General features: G+C 35.6%; 2 protein-coding genes across 2 annotated transcripts in view; one reads left to right on the forward strand and one right to left on the reverse strand.

Annotated features, from left to right (window-relative positions):
* The window catches only part of LOC147843211 (uncharacterized), a 501869-nt gene that overhangs the window by 201882 nt on the left and 277718 nt on the right, over positions 1-22269 (forward strand). The window lies entirely within an intron of this gene.
* nsmaf (neutral sphingomyelinase (N-SMase) activation associated factor) overlaps positions 11898-22269 on the reverse strand; it is a 35346-nt gene continuing 24974 nt past the window's right edge. Inside the window, exons 28-31 of the mRNA XM_087261914.1 lie at positions 19698-19848; positions 19519-19621; positions 19325-19437; positions 11898-13571 (exon numbers count right to left, since the gene is read on the reverse strand). Coding sequence (XP_087118040.1) covers positions 13477-13571; positions 19325-19437; positions 19519-19621; positions 19698-19848 — 462 coding nt within the window. The 3' untranslated portion in view covers positions 11898-13476. The remainder of the gene's footprint in view (positions 13572-19324; positions 19438-19518; positions 19622-19697; positions 19849-22269) is intronic.

A 22269-nucleotide genomic window follows, 5' to 3' on the forward strand; every position in this document is an offset into this window, starting at 1 on the left:
AAGATAATAAGTTATTAGTAACTTTATGTTAAGTCATATTAATCAATTGGAACACAAATATGGGCTGCACGGTGGCACAGTGGGTAGCATGTTCGCCTCACAGCAAGAAGGTTGCTGGTTTGAGTCCTGGCTGGGTCAGTTGGTGTTTCTGTGTGGAGTTTGCATGTTCTCCATGTGTTCGCTTGGATTTCTCTGCCCTGGGTGCTCCGGTTTCCCCCATAAGTCCACAAACATGTGGTACAGGTGAATTGGGTTGGCTAAATTCTTAGTATTTGTGTGTGAATGAATGTGTATGGATGTTTCCCAGTGATGGATACGTTGGCGGTTCATTCTGCTGTGGCGTCCTTAGATTAATAAAGGGACTTAGCCGAAAAGAAAATGAATGAATGAACACAGACATATAAACATATATAGAGCATATATACACATAAACGCATATATATGTAAGCTTTTAAAAGCTTTTAGGAAACTTAAGCTATTTAAGTCTCATCATTTAGGATGACACTAAAACACAAACATGCTGGAATGTAATAACTGGGAAATTATAATGTAGAAATTAAGCTGTAAGCTTGATTAAATTTTATTTTAAATGTAATTACATTGACCATGTCGAGATGTAATTCAGAACGGTCTTCACTTCAATTTTAGTGACTTTAAGAATGAAAAACAAACCTACAAGTGCAGCAATCCACAATAAGTGATCTTGTGCTGCCACCTAGTGGCTAAATTGAGTTTAAAGTGATTAATGCTAAAATTCTGGCTTGTAAATTGAATATCTGTTTGAGACATCTTAAATATAATAATGCTCACATGCAGTTACAAAAAAAAAAAAAAGTAAATTTACATATGTGGTGAAACGGGAGATTGGCATGGATGTGCAGCCGACAAAATCTGCAGCAACTGCATACAGCTATCATGTCAATATGGATCAAATTCACTGAGGAATATTTCCAGTACCTTGTTGAATCTATGCCACGAAAGATTAAGGCAGTTTTGAAGACTAGTAAGACATAGGTGTCAAAGTAAATGCTTAGAGGGTAGCAGCTCTCCACAGTTTAGCTCCATCAAACACAACTCGTAATCGTAATTGTAAATCGAAGTGTTTAATAGGATCTTGATCACCTTGATTATTTGGATCAGCTGTGTTTGATTAGGGTTGGAGCAAAACTGCAGATCTCCTATCCTCAAAGAATTAACTGACACCTATGTAATAAGGTGTACCTAATAAAGTGGCCGGTGTGCGTCTATATTTATAAGAAAATAAATAATAAATAACTACATAAATATATGATACTATATTAATTAATTATTTTTTAACTTTTAAATATACTTCAACGATCTCAATGACTTGAACCTTTCCTTTTTATCAATTTAGAGCTATAATTCATGATTTAACCAAGGTTTATCTTTTTCATATGCCACATACTCAAAAACAGTACGTTTCTGAATTCCCATATCACAATTACCGAATAATTCCCCAATTATTCCCACAATTTATTTATTCGGATGTACCTACACATACGTTTAAACATTTTAATTTGAAAAACGTAAACCCTTGCCCCGCCTCTTACGTTTATGTTCTCTTGCTTTCAATGCAGATTGATAGCGATATGTTAAGAAAGCACGCAGGAAAGTTTTGCTTTGCGAGTTATCCATCCTGAATTGGTAAACGGTGTGTGCTCCGTTCTGCTTTGCCGATTGCAAAGCGTGATTGGGAAACGGTTTGCCAGAATATACCCTGACCCTAATTGGACACGTAATCTTCCGTCGCCGGTGTTTTTGGTTTGTTATTGAGAGCGCGCTTCCACACCCTCCGCGCAACAGTTTTATCAGACAGCGCGCGTGAACACACACACACACACATATACATAAAGTGAGAGTGTGTGGCTTTGGACGGACAGCAGCTGCTGCATGACATGCAATAACGTTAATAATATCTGAATGACATTGAACATACAGACAGATCAAATAGCCTACTGAAGAAAAGAAGAGTTGTCAATATTTTATTGAATATTCACATTTGAGAAAAAGTAAAATATTCTACAAATATTTCAAATAATATATAAAATATTGTGGATCTTTGATTAAAAATAGTATGAGGGTCATTGTCACTATAAAGTGCCTTTTAGACGTCATAATTAAAAAAAAAAGTTTAGGATTTTCGATTTAACCACATTTGTTGTATTAATTAGACCTGTAAGAAATTGTTGTTGGTCAAGCTCATTTTTTTAAATAAAGTGCAAGCAGACAAACAGTAAACAAACCTCATATTGTGTCAACCCTGTCATGGACAATTCAATGTAGTATAAGTACATTTTATTGCAGAGTGGTTATAAAATGTATATTTTCAGAAAGGTAATGTGTCCCTTTATCAACCAACCTTTATAGATTATGGAAAAATCTATTTATGATAATGCAATAATGGACAAAAAATATTTTTAGATAAAATAGGCAATTGTTGCACGTTCTTATCAAAATAAAACCCAACATCCAAAATATTTTGTCAAACTTTCAAACAATATTACCTGGTCTTTATTGCTTTATTAAGAAATCACACAAGATGTTTTGCTGAGGTTATAAATAATTTGTTTATTTTCCTAAAAGTTGAACATGACGGTGGAAAACAAGATGACAGGGTGGGCATTGTCATGTATTTTTATTTCAAACAGTTAATAATCTCCATCATCATTCATTCATTCATTTCCTTTTCGGCTTAGTCCCTTTATTAACCTGGAATTGCCACAGCGGAATGAACCGTCAACTTATCTAGCATGTTTTACGCAGCGGATGCCCTTCCAGCTGCAACCTATCACTGGTAAAACACCTATGCACTCTCATTCACAATCGTTCACTATGGACAATTTAGCCTACCCAATTCACCTATAGTGCATGTGATCGGACTTGTGGGGGAAATCAGAGCAAACGGAGGAAACCCACGCGAACACAGCGAGAACATGCAAACTCCACACAGAAATGCCAGCTGAGACTTGAAACGGCGAACTTCTTGCTGTGTGGCGACAGCCCTACCCACTGCGCCACCGCGCCGCCAAGTTCCATTATATGGACTGTAAAAGGATATCCTTTCTATAGACTGAGACAGGTATTGCTAAAAGGCTTGTATTGTCCACTCATGTATGGTGTAGTATGTGTGTATACAGTAAGTGTTGTAACATAAAAACATTAACTAATTAACAATAAAATAAATAAATATATATATAAATAAATAAATGAATTAAATGACAATGCATATGCCCACTCTGTTAAGGAAGGATTTGTGACAGGGTGGACAATGACAGGGAGGACATTTTGGGCTACAAATAGCATTTATTCAACACAGGTTGTACATGCAGCTAGTAAAGTGTTTCCCTATTTAAGCTCTTTGTACACAGTTTAAAAGCAATATTTTTGATTTTTATACTATTTAACATTTCACTATGACAGGGTGGACATGTTAAGCTTGACAACATTCAGTTTTAAACACAATATGAGAAAAAATAGGAAACATGAGTGTAAATAATCACTGTGTGCACAGCAAATGTGGACAGCAATATTAGGGACACATGCAAAATGAATAATAATATTATAAAAAGAAAAAAAGTGATTAAAATGACTTATTTTATCAAATAACTTGTTAAAGACAATAAGAATATTTAAAAATCTTTTTAATTAGATCTAATTTACCTACATTTTAGACTCACTGAAGTTAGCTGAGCAGTGTGTGAAACATGGCAAATTCACATGAATTCTATGAATGAACATGGCAAAAATTGATAAAGGGTAAAGGTTTAACCAATTATATTAAAATATCAGTATTTCATTATTTCACATTATGTTCATATAGGACTGAATCAATCTTGTGGGACATAAAAGATAAAATGGACCCATAATTGTGTTGATGTGCAAGATGCCACAAGGGAATCTAACAGCAAAGAAGTTTATTGTTGGATTTCCTGCAAAGCAATGAAGCAACACTGTAAACCCGAAGTGCAATGTAAGTGTATCAATGCACTGAATTAGTAAACAAATGGTTTTAAAAATAGATTTGGTAAATTGTGTAAACATATTTATAACAACTTTGGCAGCTGGCTCAAAAATGTAATTGCTATATCTCTGTTAAGACTTGTGCTACTGTAAGTTGTTTACAAATATTTGATATGCCTAACAACAAAGTGTGTGTAACTTTTAGTCAAAACCTTACTCTTTATTAGATTTGAAGTACTTTGTAAAACAGTACTGGAAAAAATTCATACAATCTCACATTCACACTCATACACTACAGCCACATTAGTTTATTCAATTGACATATACAGCATGCTCCCCGTGTTCGCGTGGGTTTCCTCCGGGTGCTCTGGTTTCCCCCACTGTCCAAAAGACATGTGGTACTGGTGAATTGGGTAGGCTAAATTGTCCATAGTATATGTGTGTGAATGAGAGTGTATGGATGTTTCCCATTGATGGGTTGCAGCTGGAGGGGCATCTGCTGAGTAAAACCTATGCTGGATAAGTTGGCGGTTCATTCAACCCCAGATTAATAAAGGGACTAAGCTGAAAAGAAAATGAATGAATGAATGAATGAATGAATGAATGAATGAATGAATGAATGAATGAATGAATATACGGCATGTCTTTGGATAGTGGAGAAAACCAGAGCACCCGGAGGAAACCCACGTGAACTTGGGGAGAACATGCAAACTCCACACATAAATGTCAACTGACCCAGCTGGGATTCAAACCAGCGACCTTCTTTCTGTGGGTGACTGAGCAATCGTGTCGTCCTGTCGAACGGAAATAAATTTTTAAATAGCTGAATAAACCTTTTAAGACAGACCTGCTCTGATCTCTGAGATAATTAATGAATATGCTTTTGTTGAACCCATCTGTTCACATTAAATAAACATCTTTTTAAAAAAGATTGTTGTATTAAAGTGGAATTCCTGCAGAAAAAAACTACATTAGACCTACTAATGGTGCTGAGCAGAAAATAAGAGTCAGCGAGTAATGTGCCCAGTCCCACAAAGCACCACAAACAGTCAAGATGAACACCTATAATCTAAAAATGCATGCTAAAAATGGTTGATACTGCAAGAGCAAAAGTGTAAGACAGCCCCAACCTCCTATATAGCAATATAGAAAATGAAATAAAGCCACCCGGAGGTCCTACACCATTCTCACTGATCAATCAAATGTATCCTTAGTGTTTGACTTCTGCTAAATGCCTCTTTGTTGTGTTATTTAAACTGAAGTAATTGCAATATCTGTCCAATTTTGCCATTGTCGTGGTCTAACTTTAACAGATTTTTTTAAAAAATTATAAATAAAAGCGGCCTTCTCCTGAGGTTTTTTTTTTTTAATAATTTTAAAAATAATTTTATTTATATATTTATTTATATTTTGCAGCTTGTGTTAAAATTTAGTTTTTAAAAATTCACATATGAAGAATGTCTCAGCTTTAATTTGCAGATGTGTTCAGTTCAGATATGGCGTTTAATTTTCAGCCTGGCCAACGTCCACTAACTGTATCTCTGGCTCAAAAGTCACTCAAAGACATTTATATTTTGAAACTGCTCAAGGCTGATTATTAGCTGATAAAATAACCCTTTATTAAAGAATTAATCAGATACTGTTGGACCTGTTACAATAGAAGCAACCCCAGTTAGTGATTATTGGTGTTTCATTGGATGGTGTATATCCAGTAATGTACTGTAACTATGACACTATTAGTGGGTTGGGTTGCGGCTTTCAGAGGCTATCTGACTTATTAAGTCACAGATAGCACATAAATTGCCTGGTGAAGATCCCAAAATGTCTTCCCAATCTCATGTCTGGCACTTTTTACTTTGGGTGCAGAACATGTTAGTTAGTCAGAACATTATAGTTAGTTAGTTTATTTATATAGCTATTTTTTTACAACAAAACGTTGCACAAAGTGCTGAACACAATCAAATACAAATTAAATATTTAACTAACTTAATATTTAAATATTAAATAAAACCTTGGTACCGAAAGAATAAACTAATCAGAAGACCTCAGTGACCTAGCAGTATTATAAACATGTAGGAAGTCTGGTAAGAAAGATGGTGCCAGATCATTTAAGGATTTAAAAACAAAAATAAATAGTAATTAATAGTAATAGACTATTACCCACATATACAGAATTTTGACTAAAGTAAAATCGTTACTGTCGGTTTTTCGATCTTCTCATGGTATAAACTGAGGCTCAGAGATCGGACACTCTGGGTCTCCTTTTAAGATGCAGCATCCGTCACTATTGGGGCATTAGGGTCCACATAGGCTACAGAGTAAGCACCACCAGTTATATGATGTTAAGAATTTTTCTAAATTATACACTATTTAACTGCATATGAACTATATTTTACTGTAGAACAGTTATGGATTATGTTAAAACATGGTAAATACATATACGGCAAGATCAATGGTGCTGTAAATGTAAATATTATTTTTGTATTTTTGTTGTAATTGGTTTACAGTAAGTTACTGGTGAACTGAAATGTAATATGAATTAAAGTTTACTGTAGAAGTCATGCCGTGTTTTATTGTACTTTAAAGCTGCATTGTGAAAATTACTGTATATTTTACTGTAAAGACATCCAATATGTTACAGTAAGTCACAGTAGATTCTGCAGTAAATTGTTAACAGTGTAAGGAATCAGTATAAGCACACCACAACAGAAAGCTACTTTTTCTAGGTGGTCTCCCATCTAGAAAGTCTTATAAAATGGTTTTATGGCTGTGGGCTCTTGACATTCTACTAGAAAAGTTCCTTTTTGCTATTATTTAAGATTTGTCTGGTGGGTCCTCTATGAACTTTTATCAGATTTTAAATTCTAGACACGAACATGACTCTTGTCTGTTCTGTCGTTCTTCCATCAGCCTGTGCTTATGTTCACACAATGATCACATAGTATTCCCATTAGCATCAGCTACTGACACAGAGTCAAGTGATAATGTGAATGAGGATGCCTCAATTACTTATTCAACCGTGATTCTGGGAGTAGGGAACAGTGAGTCTGAGACACTGTGTCAGTTTGTGTGCCACTGCTACTGTACAAGTCCTTCATAGAGAAAGATCTGAGGATTGGTGGTGCAGGGCTATTTTTTGAGACAGAGATTATGTAATAATCAAATAAGCGGTGCTTGTGCCATCTGCCAAATGATTGACACAGTTCTGTACGGGCTGTGAATTCCTACAGTGGCCTCTGACGCAAAGATGCATTAACTACCAGTGTTTCATACACTAAAAATGCTTGATTCCTCAGAATCCATTTGTGTTAGGGCAACTTTAAGGAATTAAGTAATTCGTTTTTTACAACCATAAACTCAATAATTGTGTTGTTTCAGTTCATTTCAAATAAGTAGTTTGAACAAACAGCAAAAGTCATTTTTTGAGTGTATATAACTGGCTTTTGTTTGTATGGCTTCTGTTATAACCTTTGTGAAACGTACCTCTACTAAACACATTTTAATCTGTTTTTATCTATTTTTAATCATTTTTATTATTTGTTTTTTTTATTTTCTTATACTTGCCTTTTTTAAGTAAAGTATGTTTTGGGGCTTCACAAAAAGAAAAAACAACCAAAAATAATAACTTTATTTTATGTGCATAACTTACGTTATGTGCATTGTATATGTTATACATTATAAAATATGATCTATATCAAGTCAAATTATCTGTATTTGTATATGAGCAATTCCATGCACATGTCAACCATGCCATAAAATAAAAAGAGCGAAACCCTTTCTAGGTTTTTTTGCATAGGCTTGTATTTTACAGTATTGATAACAAATACTCAAAAATGTTTCTGTCAATGTTTCCAAACAATCATATTTGATTTACCAAAGTCACAAAAGTGGCAAATTTACACCCGTCACATCCATAACAGAGCTTTTTCCTCGTAAATGCAAAAAATGTCAAATAAAATAAAATCAACCCTTTTGTTTAATAGTGAGCCAACTCTTATCTTTTTAATTAGCATTATTTCTTTTGGTTTGTGCAGTTTAATTCACAGAATTTCTACAATGTAGTAAACCCCATATTTTTTTGGTGACATCCATAAGGCATTTTTTTTTTTTTTGCTCATTTTAAATCTACAAACATTTACAGATTCTGATTAGTCAGAAGTTTTAAGCTAATGTTGACAAACTTTCTTTTTGTATTTATGTTTTAAGTTTTCACTGAAAACGTCACACCCATAACGCTGTAATTGCTCATAGTGCTTTAACGTAATGGAATCAAAGCTGCTTCATAATTATAAACAGGAAGAGGGCTGTGAAAAGATTAACTGCCATTTGCGAAAAGTTTCTATTTACATAATGTTTACATGTGTACTATGTGTATATTAACGTATATATGCACACAAACAGATATAAACACATGTAAAATATACAAAAATATATACAAAAGATGTATATACACACACAGACACACACAGACACACACAAACACACACACACACACACACACACACACACATATGTATGTATGTATATGTATATATATATATATATATATATATATATATATATATATATATATACATACATACATGCATACACACACACACACACACACACACACACACAGAGTTGAACTCTGAATTATTAGCCCTGTTTATCTTTTCCCCCAATTTCTGTTTAACAGAAAGAAGATTTTTCTAAACATAATAGTTTTGATGTCTCATTTCTAATAACTAATTTATTTGATCTTTGCCATGATGACAGTAAATAATATTTTACTAGATATTTTTGAGACTCTTCTATGCAGCTTAAAGTGACATTTAAAGACTTAACTAGGTTAACTAGGTTAATTTGACAGGTTAGGGTAATTAGGCAAATTATTATATAACGATGGTTTGTTCTGTAGACTATCAAAAAAAAAAAAAAAGCTTAAAGGGACTAATAATTTTGACCTTAAAATGGCTTTTAAAACATTAAAAAATAATTTAATTCTAGGCAAAATAAAACAAATAAGACTTTCTCCAGAAGAAAAAATATTATCAGACACTGAAAATTTCCTTGCTCGGTTAAACATCATTTAGAAAAGCGTCTTTAGGAAAAAAAAATTAAAAATCAAAGGAGGGCTAATAATTCTGACTTCAGCTGTACTGAATGAAGATATCTTGGATTGAGAGAAATTCCACCATTAATGTATCATAGAAGACATTCCCTGCATATGATTTACATCACAAGCCTTGGCTGGATCTCTAAATAAAATTATAAAGGGTACAACCCCTGGCAAAAAGTATGGAATCACCACTCTTGGAAGATTTTCAATCAAATGTTTAATTGTGTAGAAAAACAAACAAACACATACATGCCACAAAACTATTTCCATTCAACAATCCAACCTTCTGGCTGTATGAAACAAAAAAAAAGAAAAGAAAAGAACACTGTAGTCGACTGTTTTTACAGACCCATACAGAGGAAGAAAATATGAAATCACACAAATCAGAGGAAAATTATATGGAATCACCATGCATTTTGCAGTTTTTAAACCAACAACTGTATCTGATTACAACTGCTAATTTGTCTGCAGTTAAACAAAAAGTACTTGCACACCTCAGTGCGGTGTTGAACCAAGATGATTGACCCCAATCTTACTGTAACTCATGATTCCAAAATGAGAGATGTCAGTTGAAACAGGAGAGGATTATTAAACTTCTCAAAGGAAAATCTTCACGAAATGTTGCAAAAGAGGTGAGCTGTTCCTATAGTCTTGTTTAAAATCTAAACCAAATACAAATCAAATGGGAATGAATAAGTGAAGCAGAGTAGTAGACCAAGGAAGACGTCAAAGTGTCAAGTCAGAAAAAATGTAAGCAATATGCATTCAAAACCAAAAATGCACAGCAAAGCAAATAAGGAACAAATGGGCAGAAAGACTGTAAATATTCATCTAAAAGAGATGAAATTTACATCCAGAAAAGCCAAGCGAAAACCATCATTCACATGTAAACAGAATAAAGTTTAAGTGGGCTAAAGAAAGACTATCTTGAACTGTGAATGACTGGAAATGAGTGATAGTCACGAATCTGCATTGGGCAGGGTGACGATGCTGAAACTTTTGTTTTGGTGCCATTCCAATGAAATTTATAGACAACTGCCTGAAGAAAATATGCAAATTTCCAGTCATTAATGATATGGGGTTGTATGTCAGTATGGGAGAGATGACAGTTATTACATCCTCTATAAATGCACAAGTTTATATTAACATTTTGGACACTTTTCTTATTCCATCAATAAAAAGAATGTTTGGTGATAATTAAAACAATTTTCAGGATTATAATGCATCGAGCCATAAGGCAAAATCTGTGAAAACTTTCCAAAAGGAAAGACACATATTGTCAATGGGATGGTTTGCAAAAAGTCCAGACCTCAATCCAATTGAAAATCTGTAGTGAAAATTAAAGAAAGTGGCCCAAGACAATGCTCCAACCAACAAAGCTGATCTGGCCACTGCAATAAGACAAAGTTGAAGACAGATTGATGAACAATACTTTTAATCCATGCCTCAGATAATTCAAGCTGTTCTTAAAAGCCAAAAGTAGTGCATCAAAGTACTAGAGGTGTTTTTATTTGGTGATTCCAGATCATTTTCCTCAGATTTGTGTGATTCCATATTTTTTCCTGTTTGGTCTGTAAAAACAGTCACAATTGACTACACTTTTAAAAAAAATCCAGAATTTTAGGGTTTATTTCCTGCAGCTGAAGTGCCAGAAAAAGAAAAAAAAAGTAAAATAACGGCCGTTAAATTACAGAAATATACCGTAAAATAACGAATATTAAATTACAGAAATTTCCTTAAATTTATAAATAATAATAAATGTCTGTAATTTAACGGCCGTTATTTTACTGTATATTTCTGTAATTTAACGGCTGTTATTTTACATTTTTTTTAAACCATAAAATGATGGATTTTATTTTTACAGTTTTCTTTTTTTTCATGATTGTTTCATACAGCCAGAAGGTTGGATTGTTGAATAAAAAATTGTTTTGTGGCATGTACGTATTTGTTAGTTTTTCTACACAATTAAAAGATTGAATGAATATCTTCCAAGAGCGGTGATTCCATACTTTTTGCCAGGGGTTGTACACTGAATAATATCAATTAACAGTTTCTGTATTTTATGATTTATAAGTGTTTTTCATTTATTTACGTTTGTGAATTGCATTATAGGACATTAATCTCTGCTCTGTCGATTTTTGATGTTGCCAATTCAACAAAGTGAGTTTTATCGACATTTTTGTAGTTTGAAATTATAACAATGTATAAGAAATAATAAAAAAAAATACAAATAATGTATATAGAGATAACATGTAAAATAACATAATATGTAATGGCAGCTTATTACAAGGTTTCTGTACCATAACACACAACCCAGACAATATATCACTTTTAAACATATACTATTAAAAATGGTCATAAAAAGTCACCTTTTGGAACTTTTCAGGTTAAAAGCTGCTGGAAGAAAGATCAAGGTCCCATAATGCAATTTAAAAGCAGAAATAAACAACATAATAACATGAATCACAAAATACAGAAAACGGTTAAATTACAAATAATCTTACAGGGTGGACAATATTGTACAGGCTGAAGAGTAAAGACAGCTTTAGTTGGCTAGGGATTCTAGCAGGCTAAAGCTAGAAGCGGATGCTCGAGGAACAAAATGTTTCGAGTAGATTTATTAGTGTAAATGTATTAAGAGTTTGTTCACCCTCTGTAGTAAAGATAAATAGTAGCGAATGAGGATGCATTTTATCATAAAAATGCAAACTGGGAATCTACGCGACGAAGCTCCAAACACGCAACGAAGCAACCATAACAACAACAATGACAATAGTCTGCTCACTATCATAATTAAAAGAACACAAAGACAATATTTATCTACCTATTTAAACATGTTACTATTTAATACAGAGAACAAAGAGAAAAGCCATCTGTTCAGTACAACTTCAACATAAAAACAATACTTGTGCATTTGCAAAGTCATTTTGGAATTCCAGCAGTTTTCTCCCATAAGGCTATAAAATACACTTAAGTAAAAAAAAATACTTAAATACACCAAAACTAATAAGTATAAAAAAAAAACTGCTGTGTTCATCAAGTCATGAACTCATACACTGGAAAAAACTGGGTGGTTATAACCCAACGTTGGGTCAAAAATAAACAAACCTAATTATTGAGTATTTGGAAAAAAAATTGGGCTAATGTTGGGTTTTCCACATTTGACTCAACACTGGGGTACAACAACCCAACATTTTTAGAGTGTACTGTAAACATAAAATACTAAGACATCTAGTCCACATATACTATGTAGACTGGCGAAACAAGAGTTCACAAAAGCAACATCTACATAATAAGGGAACAGTTCACCCAAAAAAATGAAAAGAAATGATCCTGTGTACGTAGAAAATAAGATTGATTTTACTGTACAGTGTCTAAGGTAGAAAAAAAAAAAATTTCTCCCAACATATTACACTTTTCCACAAACAAGATGGAAAAAAATATTCATTTTTTTAAGAACTATCCCTTTAATAACTTGTGTGCTCACTGAGGTTTAAAAGAAATTGCATAATCTTGTGATACTGACTTTATATCTGGCTTGTAATACATAAAAAAAAACGTTCTTCACTGAAGAGAAATATTTCAAGGCATTGTTATAACTTGCTGAAATATAAAAACTGTATATACATATATTATTATGTCTTAACAGGCTATGAATGCATTTCTTTTATCATGTTACAGAATGTGCAGAATTACCCTAGCCTTCATTTTAATAAACTGCCATACATCATAATTATATAGTTATTTTAGCTGAGCATGCAAGCATATTTAAAGAGTGGCCGCTAATATTAACGCTCAAGTTCAAATGATTAAAAACTAAGGCACATTACAAAAATCCCATCAAAATTATGGCTTTAGAACTGAACAGACTGCAGCAAACTTCTAGAACTACTTCTGAACATTTCTCAGTCACCAATGATACTGTAGGTGAGTTACTATCACAGATGTTTGTTTTATTTTATCACTGATAATAAATGATTTGATTATATTCTTCAAAAAAAGCCATAATAATGACATAACCACTATTCTTATAACCATCATAATAACTGATTGTCTTGAATGAATGATCAGAATTGTTGCTGTTTTATGAATGTCAAGCAGGACATGACGGCTGTTTATATGTATTATATTAATCTGAGACAAATAGTGTTTTGGTAAAAGCATTCAAGCGAGCAAACTGAGCTTAGTTTTAATTTTTCAGTTCTAAAAAAAAAAAAAAAAAAAAGATAAATATTTATGTAAAACTGTTATGATGCTTATAGTTATTTAAAACCCTATATGAAGAATCCTTCTCATAAAACTTTGCTTATATTCACACATGCATGTCTGGTGTCGATCTCCATGACTTCTCTGCAGTGTTGATAAGGGTTCTTTGTCAGAAAGCCGTTCTTCTGCTAATACTGCGGTTTCCACAAAATGATCTGTTTGTCCAGTCCACCTGTGATGATACTGCTGCACTGTTCATTCATCCACATACACGTCACCGCACCTGTAGGAAAGGAATAAAGTACATCAGTTTAACACAGCTGAAGTCAAAGTTTTTAGACCTCCTGTGATTTATTTTTTTCAAATACTTCCCATATGATGTTTAACAAAGCAATGCATTTTTCACAGTATTTCCTGTAATATTTTTATTTTGGAGAAATTTCCTTTTTGGCTAGAATTTTAGCAGTTAATTTTTTTTAAAAATATTTTAAGGTCAATATGGCACCCTTCTCAAGCAATATTTTTTTTTTTTGACTTGCCTAATTACCATAACTTGCCTAATTAGCATAGTTAAGCCTTTAGATTACACTTTAAACTGAATACTAGCAAAGACTTTTCACCTTATTCTCTGTTTATGAGCAGGTGCAGCCATTTGAATTATTTTGGCTCGAGACTTCCGGTCTTATTTACTTCCATTGATTTTTAGACATTAAAAACAGCTTGTCCTGCTGTTTGATGTTGTAAATTAATATTTTCTTATTATGAATCTACTTTGTCTGTATAATCATGCAAACACTCGTTTGTAGAGCAAGTAGTTTGACCATTTTCTGCGTTTAATCATTCCTAGTCATTTCACCTCGTCTACTAGTACAGGAGCCAATCATCGGTCGCTATATGGCAAATGAATCCTGCCTTCTAATAGAGGAGGCAATCATCGATCGCATAGACTGACGATACTCCGAGGGAGGGGCTCGAACCAGACATGATTTTCTGCAGATTTTGTGTGATTTGGATGTTTAGAAATGAAAATAAAGGGACAGTTGTTGTTTCATGTTATTGGTGATTTCTAATTTGAAATTCAATGGTAAGCTTGGCAAGTAGTTTTGGAGAATCTGATCTTTCCCCATTCAGACAGAATCCTCGAAAATACTGATTGAGAGGTGCTGCAAAGATGGCCGCCGAGTGAAATAACTTTACTTAAAGGGACTTTGAAGTAGTGGTCTGCATTCCCGCAGCTGTACTGCGGGAGCCGCGGGATCCGACCAGATTTCTTTCAGCGCGGGAATAAATTTCCAAATAAAGCGCGGGTGTATTTATTAGGACGGGAGCGGGCAGACTGACAATATCGCTCCCGAGCGAGTGTGAATGAGAGAGTGTGATGTTGCTGTCTGTATGTGTCACTTGCTTGGCATGCTGTGTGCTATTTGTGTGTGTGTGTGTGTGTGTGTGTGTGTGTGTGTTTATACAGACAGCGTGTTATAGGATGCCTGGACTCAGTATAGCTGGGTGGTTTTCAGTTTTGTTCTACCCCCGCCCGTTAGCGGGAACGGGTGCGACGGGTAGAAAACAGAGCAGGTCGGGCAGCGGGACAACGAATGCTGAACATAAGAGGGAGTGGTCGGGTACGGGCTAAAACTTGCGGGTGCGGGCGGAATTCAAGTTTAGCCCTGCGCAGATCTCTACTTTGAAGCTAGTATCTTGAAAAACATATAGTAAATGACTCTTCTTGTTGAAATACTTTTTTTGAATTACCTTCCATTGAGCTGTTCTTTATGAAGAATGCGCTGGACTGTGAAATGATGCAACAATGACATGATCACCAGCAAGATAATCCTGGAGCTTTTTGGAGGTGGTCTGTGGTTTGTCTGTGACCATTCTAACCATTCTTCGTCTTTGCCTTTTAGGTATTTTTCTTGGTCTAGCACATCTTTTCTGCACAAGAACGGTTCCTGTGGCCTTCCATTTTCTTACTATATATCTGTGGGGACAGAGATTTTAAACCTCCCTCATAGCTTATTTTTATATTATTCTCCTAATTCATGTTGATGAATTACCCTAGTTTTTAGGTCATTATGAAGTTCTTGTGAGGTTCCCATGTTGCTACCTTCTGGTTCACAATAAAGTGAAGCACAACTAGCAATCAGCTATCTTACATATCCTTTTTTATGATGGGTTGCAACTGTGGATTGGTAAGTTTCAATGAGTTACTTAAATCAATTTTGTGTTGTAATCAATCAGCATTAAGTGACTACAGGTTTTGAAATCCAAACAAAAGACAAGGTGGCCAAACTTTTGCACAGCCAATTTTTTTTACTTTGATTTGATGTAATTCGCATAATTTTATTAGAATTGTATTATTATTATTATTATTATTATTATTATTATTTTGGTCTGCTTCATAAGACATTTGTTAACGTCCTGGCAGTGTATGTGTTAGTTTGATGATTGATTCATGCACTTTTTGGTAACTTCCCTCACACCCTTATACAGCATGGAAGAGCATGGAACATTAATAACCTGTAACCTCCAACTGTCTTCAAGAGAAGAAAGTCATACACATCAAGCATGGCTTTAAAGGGAGTAAATTAAGGGGTCATTTCCATTTGGAGGTGAATTATCCCTTTAAGTGAATATTTCTCAAATATTTTACCATCTAATATTATGTGTAAAATAGTTTTTTCATACAAGTAGTGCTACACAACACATAGATTGATAGAAGATTAGACAGATAGAGAGGCTGTTTAAAAATTCGATTGATGTAGACGCAACATAGCACATATATTTTTTATAACACTACTGAATTCTTTATCATCAGACAGATGAATCCACTTATCCAGATAACTTTAAAGGATTCTACAGGACATACTGAACATTTTCTGTTAGAAAATAGTTTTTAAATCACTAGTTAAAACTAACTCCAGTTGTATTAACGTATAACATTCAAATAAATATATAAATAAAAAACACTATGCTTGTTACTATGCCAGTCTATTGCGCCATTATGCTTAAATTCACTGAGATCCTGAAATCTGGGATATGTTGAATAATAATCTGTTGCTTTGCCTGTTTTTGATATGCACCATGCCTTCTGCTAAGGCCATATATTAAAGCGGTGCTATTCTGATACTTTTGATTGGTTTTCCGGTTTGAATTTGCGGTGCACCATGTCTACCAATTATGTTAATCCTTTTTTACCCCTGAAATTATTACTACAACCAGTTGGAGAGATGCCACGATAAAGAGTGATAAAAATGCATTTCATTGCTGAATATTTAAAATTCAGGGCACAAACAGACTCCTCTGGCCAAAACAATTTTATCACATTGTTGGGCAGTAGCGTCGCTACAAGCAATGATGCTACAAGCTTAACTACATTTCTCAGTAACATGGGGGTATCGTTGCCATTTATAAATCAAATAGCTTTTCAGTAGCGAAGCTATTATTTTATTCAAGTAGAGCAGTAGCACTACACAAGCTACATTAACTGATTGCGGATCAATAACTGATGGCACCGATATTCACAGACAATGAAATGAAATCCATATGATGGCAAGAATGACAATTTCTTCTTCCTGTTTTTCAGTGGTCAACAACAAACATTTTGGTGCGTTACCTCTTGCTATGGTCGATGACGTTGCCAAACAATTAGGCAAACACAAGAAATTTGCTTGATGGAAAGATGACCGAGGGAAAGGAGGTCTATATACATGGTTTCCGCTACATTCATTCTTCCATGACAGGGGGCCATGGCAAAATTGATCCCGTCATGGCTACATTACAACTTCTCATTCAAACATTCAGTCATGTTTTTTTTTAATAGCGGTTGATAATTGCACCAAAACGTATTAAAAGGTATGTGGATTATAACAGCGCAAACTTTTCTGTAACCGTAGTAGTGCTATGCCTTATTTGTTTAACCCTTTAAGATTACGTGCTGACTGACTGACAGGTGCATGATGCGTGAGGCCAGCAAACACGATGTATAGCCATTTCACTTTACTTCAGGACGCATTAATACCAATCTGTAGGTTTATTGGAGACATTCATAAATATCCCTAGCAAATCTTATAAATGTTGGAGACATACTTGTTACATGAACGCACTAAGGGTGCTTTCACATCTAGACTTTTGTTTCGGAACCCATCTCGTCTGCCCAGTTAGCGCGGTTCGTTTGGCATATGTGAAACCACCAATGGCGCTTGGATACACGCCAAAACAATCGTTTCGAGATCGCTTGAATGAGGTGGTCTCGGCTCGATTGAAATGAACTCTGGAGCGGATTGATTGTAGTGAGAAAGCGATACGATCCGAGCCCGGTTATATCACAGTGTTTTATATGTCATATGCATACGGCTATATGAAGAGAGAATTATGAGTAGGGCGGGAGGTCATCCAACAGACATGACAAGTCTCCCGGAAGTTGCGGGAGTCTCCCGCAAACGTACAGAGACTCCAGGATGCCCGCAAACGAGTGTTAATTTCCCGGAAATCATGCGTCTCCCTCTCAGTCCTCAATATGCTGCGCATCCTTCTCACCCTTCCCCACCGCATCCTTCCTTGCTCTTCAGACATGTCCCGCGCACCTTGTCAAACACCACTCAACCACCACCTCCCCTGACAAAATAAACCGTGAAACTCTGACCAATGTAAGGAGAGTTTACTCACACGTGACTTGTTTTAGCTCTTTTTGTCTGTTTAGAAACTTTGCAGTGTGAACTGCATGCACTTAATTGAGGAAAAGCCCCAATCAGAGAGGTGAATGTCTGTAGCCACGCCCCTGTTTTCAGATGTCTCCGTTTTCCCCCATCCACACGGACACGATGCTGCAGCATTTACAAACCAAAACGGCCTCTTCAGTGTTTCTATAATGCTCCGTTTTTGGGGCTTCAAAACCCTTGCGTAGTGTGGATGGAAGGCATAAATGTAGCAAAACTTTTTAAACTAAAATGAAGTAGTGTAAACGGGGCCTAAGCCAAAGGATAGTGAGTGAGTGAAGTAAACTTAAGCATCCCAGTAGCCAGATGGTGAAATTTCATTTTATTTAGAACTATTCTTTATTATTTATTATACTACTATACTAGTAAAATTTAAACCTGCGGCCCCGCCCACAAACACTGTAGGAGACGCCAGTTGCTCAGCTGAATATTACTAGAAGTGTGAGAGGAAAGTTAGTTTTATTTTCTCTTCCCAAAGATGAAACTGTGAAGAGTCAGTGGTTGAGGTTTATTTTTGCAAAAATACCTAATTATAGCCCAGCTTTGTGTTGTTCCCATCATTTTTCTTATGAGTGCTTCTAGAATATGCACGCTTACAACAGGGAATTTGTCTGCCATTTGTTTGCAGCTTGCAAATTATGTATTTAATTGTGTTTTGTTACTTATAACCGCTTGTACTGTATCTGGTTCACTGTTTATATTCTCATATCGCGTCTAATGCCATGTTGAAAACGGAAAAAATCCATTTGTTTACGGATTTAAATGCGTTTGTTAGCTCGTGCTAAGTGAGGTATCTGAATAACACTGTTAAAAAGTGGGTACTGTTTACTGTGGTGTTAGTAACTACTATGAAGCGTGTTTCGGGCGGCCACTGCGATCAGATCCTATACCAATGTTTGCGACCCGGGGATTTCACAGCCCGTACCAAAAGACTGAAGGCGGGGGGTGGGTGGATCATCAGCAACAGGCTGTCATCGGTCCAATCAGCGCAGATTAGCTTCGCGTTAAGGAGGGGTTAAGAAACAAATGAATCGCTGAACGATTCATATAGGAGTCACTGGGATAATTAGGTAAAAATAAATGCATATTATAAGACATTGAAAATGTTTTTTGACCTTGCATTCATATCAGCCTGTTGTTGGAGACCCTTACAACCAAAATATGACCCTTTTTAATGTATAAAAGGGGCTCTTTAAGGTTGGTGTGACCTGCTGATACATATTTTTGCAGATTCTGGTAGTCTTTCTAAGAACTACATTTATAATACCTTTGTAACAACAACAATAATAATAATAATAATAATAATAATAAGTGTGTTTACCTGAGTGAGCAGCAGGTATCTTGTGGACGACTTTACTGTTAAGTAGGTTCCACACACTGAGATCCCCTGATATCCCTCCAGACAACACAGTGTTACCGTCCCAGCAGAAACACCTAATATCAAGAAAAGAGAACTTTTACATCGTACTATCAGTCCTGCATATTGGCGAGTTCAGCTTTTAATAAGGTTTATACCTCTGCTCTTGCTCTGCATGTATAGTAGCAATAAGCATTCCTGTCTGCACATCTGTGACCATCAAACACGAGTCCTCACCAACACTCAAGATATGCCTGCTGTCTGAATGCAGAAACACATCAATTGCACATGCATCTCCATCAGCTGCTTTACATAACACACAATCACGCGCACTCACCAGGACTGAAGGCCACCTGATGGATCTTTCCAGAATGGCAGGTCAGCTGATTGACTGGTAAAGGGCTGGCAAGGTCCCACACAGTGAGGGTTCCCTCTTTAGTGCCCGTTGCCAAAAGTGTGCCAGCTGGACTGAGATCTAAAGTATTAACCTGTGCAAACATATAAACATCAGATATACACTTTTCACAAACCATGACACTTTATTGGGGAAAATAATATAAAAGGACTTTTTCCTTTGGATTTATTTTTTAAATCTTATAATAGGTTCTGAGGTGTAAAAGTGGTATATCAGGGGTGCTCAACCCTGCTCCTGGAGATCAATCTTCCTGTAGATTTCAGTTGCAACTCATATCAAACACACCTGCCTGTAATTATCAAGTGCTGTTCATGTCCTAATTAATTGGTTCAGGTGTGTTTGATTAGGGTTGGAGCTGAATAAAGCTGCAGTCACACTAGAGTTTAAGCTTGCAAAATTCTGTCGTACAGCACTGCGAAAAGGGGAGGGATTAAATAAGAATCAAGATGATTGGACATTAAAAAAGTGAGCGATTGGTCCATGTTTTAAATTTCTGTCCAGAGAGGTCAAGTTTTGATCTCCGATTGGTCTCGTGCAGTCAAGTGATGCGATTTCGCAGGTCAGTGTTCACCAGGCTTGAACTTCGCAACGCAGCGAACTGTGAAACTTGTCGCACAAGCTTGCGTTTCTGGTCTAACACATTCGTGTGCATATGAATGGAAGTCTATAGGGAGAAAAGTCCAGTGTGACCACAGTATTAAGCAGGAAGGTAAGATCTCCAGAAATAGCGTTGAGCATCCCTGATGTAAAGACTGAAATCTTTTATTCTGCGTTCACAACAGACGCGGATGAAGCATCAAGCGTGAGTGATTTACATGTTAAGTCAATGCAAAGATGAAAATAGACATCTTGCTGTGTAATACGTGGAAAAAAGGCTGTGCGAATGATGTGATTCCTGTGAATGAAGTGGCGCAAGTTGAGCGTTTTGTACGCTTCGGAATCATTTGAATCTGAACTTCAGGGGACATTTGCGTCGCGTTAACAAATCATACGCTTGCTCTTGTAGGGTAGTGATTATGACGTAGTGCCTGTTACTTATGTCCCAAAGGGAAATCCTCTTGCCGACACTGGAGAACAGCTCATCAAACTGGGCTCAACTCAGTCTGAAGCACCGCTGAAAGCTTCAATCATCCAGGTTCAGGCCCAATCCCAATTCCACTTCTTAGAGAATTGGGACACCCCTGTCCCAATTCTCTTTAGCTTAAAGGTGTATGGCTAAGGGGAAGGGGTGAATAGCCCTTCAAAGGAAGATTTTTCAGGACCACACTCGAAACCAAGGGGTACGAAAATTTCCCAGAATACACCAGCCATAACGGCAGATCATTATACCCAGAAGAACCAAAATTATGTGTGTGGCTAAGGGGAAGGGGTGAATAGCCCTTCAAACGAAGATTTTTCAGGACCACACTCGAAACCAAGGGGTACGAAAATTTCCCAGAATACACCAGCCATAACGGCAGATCATTATACCCAGAAGAACCAAAATAATTTTTTGTTATTATTACGAATTTTTACAACAAACAAGCATATGTTTTAATATATTCATAAACGTGTTCATGTTTTACTGTCATGCTTTAAAAAAAAAAAGAAAAAAAACGCTAAATTTCACGATATAAAATCCCTAATAATAACTCCTGTACAGCAGTTCCACAACATTCCAAAAACTTGGAATGGAGGTCCGAAAACTTGCATTTCCCCATGTTTTAATTTAATTACTGAATCAAAGGCAAGATGCCTATTTGGTTGGCAGCAAGCCAGCCGGGTACCCGCCGGTTTGTTTCAGCGTACCCGCAAACTCCATTTCACATGAGAGCGCTCAGGTCCTAATCTCAATTTATAAATAAATCCACGCAAAATTTAGAATAAAGGCCTGCATTTGACACAAACTGAAAATTAATTTTAAAAAACTGGGCTTGAAAACTTAATACCTCGTCAGATGACGTTTATTACTTTTTAATACTTTTTAATGGCCAAAAAAAGAATTATGATTGGTCCATAGTTTCTAGAAAAGTTAATGAAGTCACAGAGCTGGGTGTACCTCTGAAAGGATCTATTAGACTAGGCGCTAAACGAATCTTCACTGTTTTTCAGCCATTTAACAAAGAAGAGGGAGTCACTGGGAAGACAGAAGCCCTCCTCATGACACAAATCCGCGTCTATTGTAAAGTGAATTTGATGCGTGAATGAAGCAAGCAAACTCAAAATGTTCAAGCATCTATGTACATGTATAGCATGTGCCACGTCTGGTGTGAACACAGCATTAGATTTACCATTTCAGAAAAGCATAAAAAGTAACCAAACAGTAACACATTCCTATTTTGAGATGAACCAACCCATTAACAAATTGTTAAAAACTGATAAAGTATACAGCACGAGAGGATTAATATTAATATGAGGACTAATATTTCTATATTTTAAGCACTTTAGAGATTTAGGTCTTTTGTACCCTAGTCTGAAAAGTGCCACAAATGAATCATAGGTTAAATATAGTTGA

Source organism: Danio rerio, chromosome 7 (assembly GCF_052040795.2).
Source record: "Danio rerio strain M-AB ecotype USA chromosome 7, GRCz13ab, whole genome shotgun sequence".
Taxonomy (NCBI): domain Eukaryota; kingdom Metazoa; phylum Chordata; class Actinopteri; order Cypriniformes; family Danionidae; genus Danio; species Danio rerio.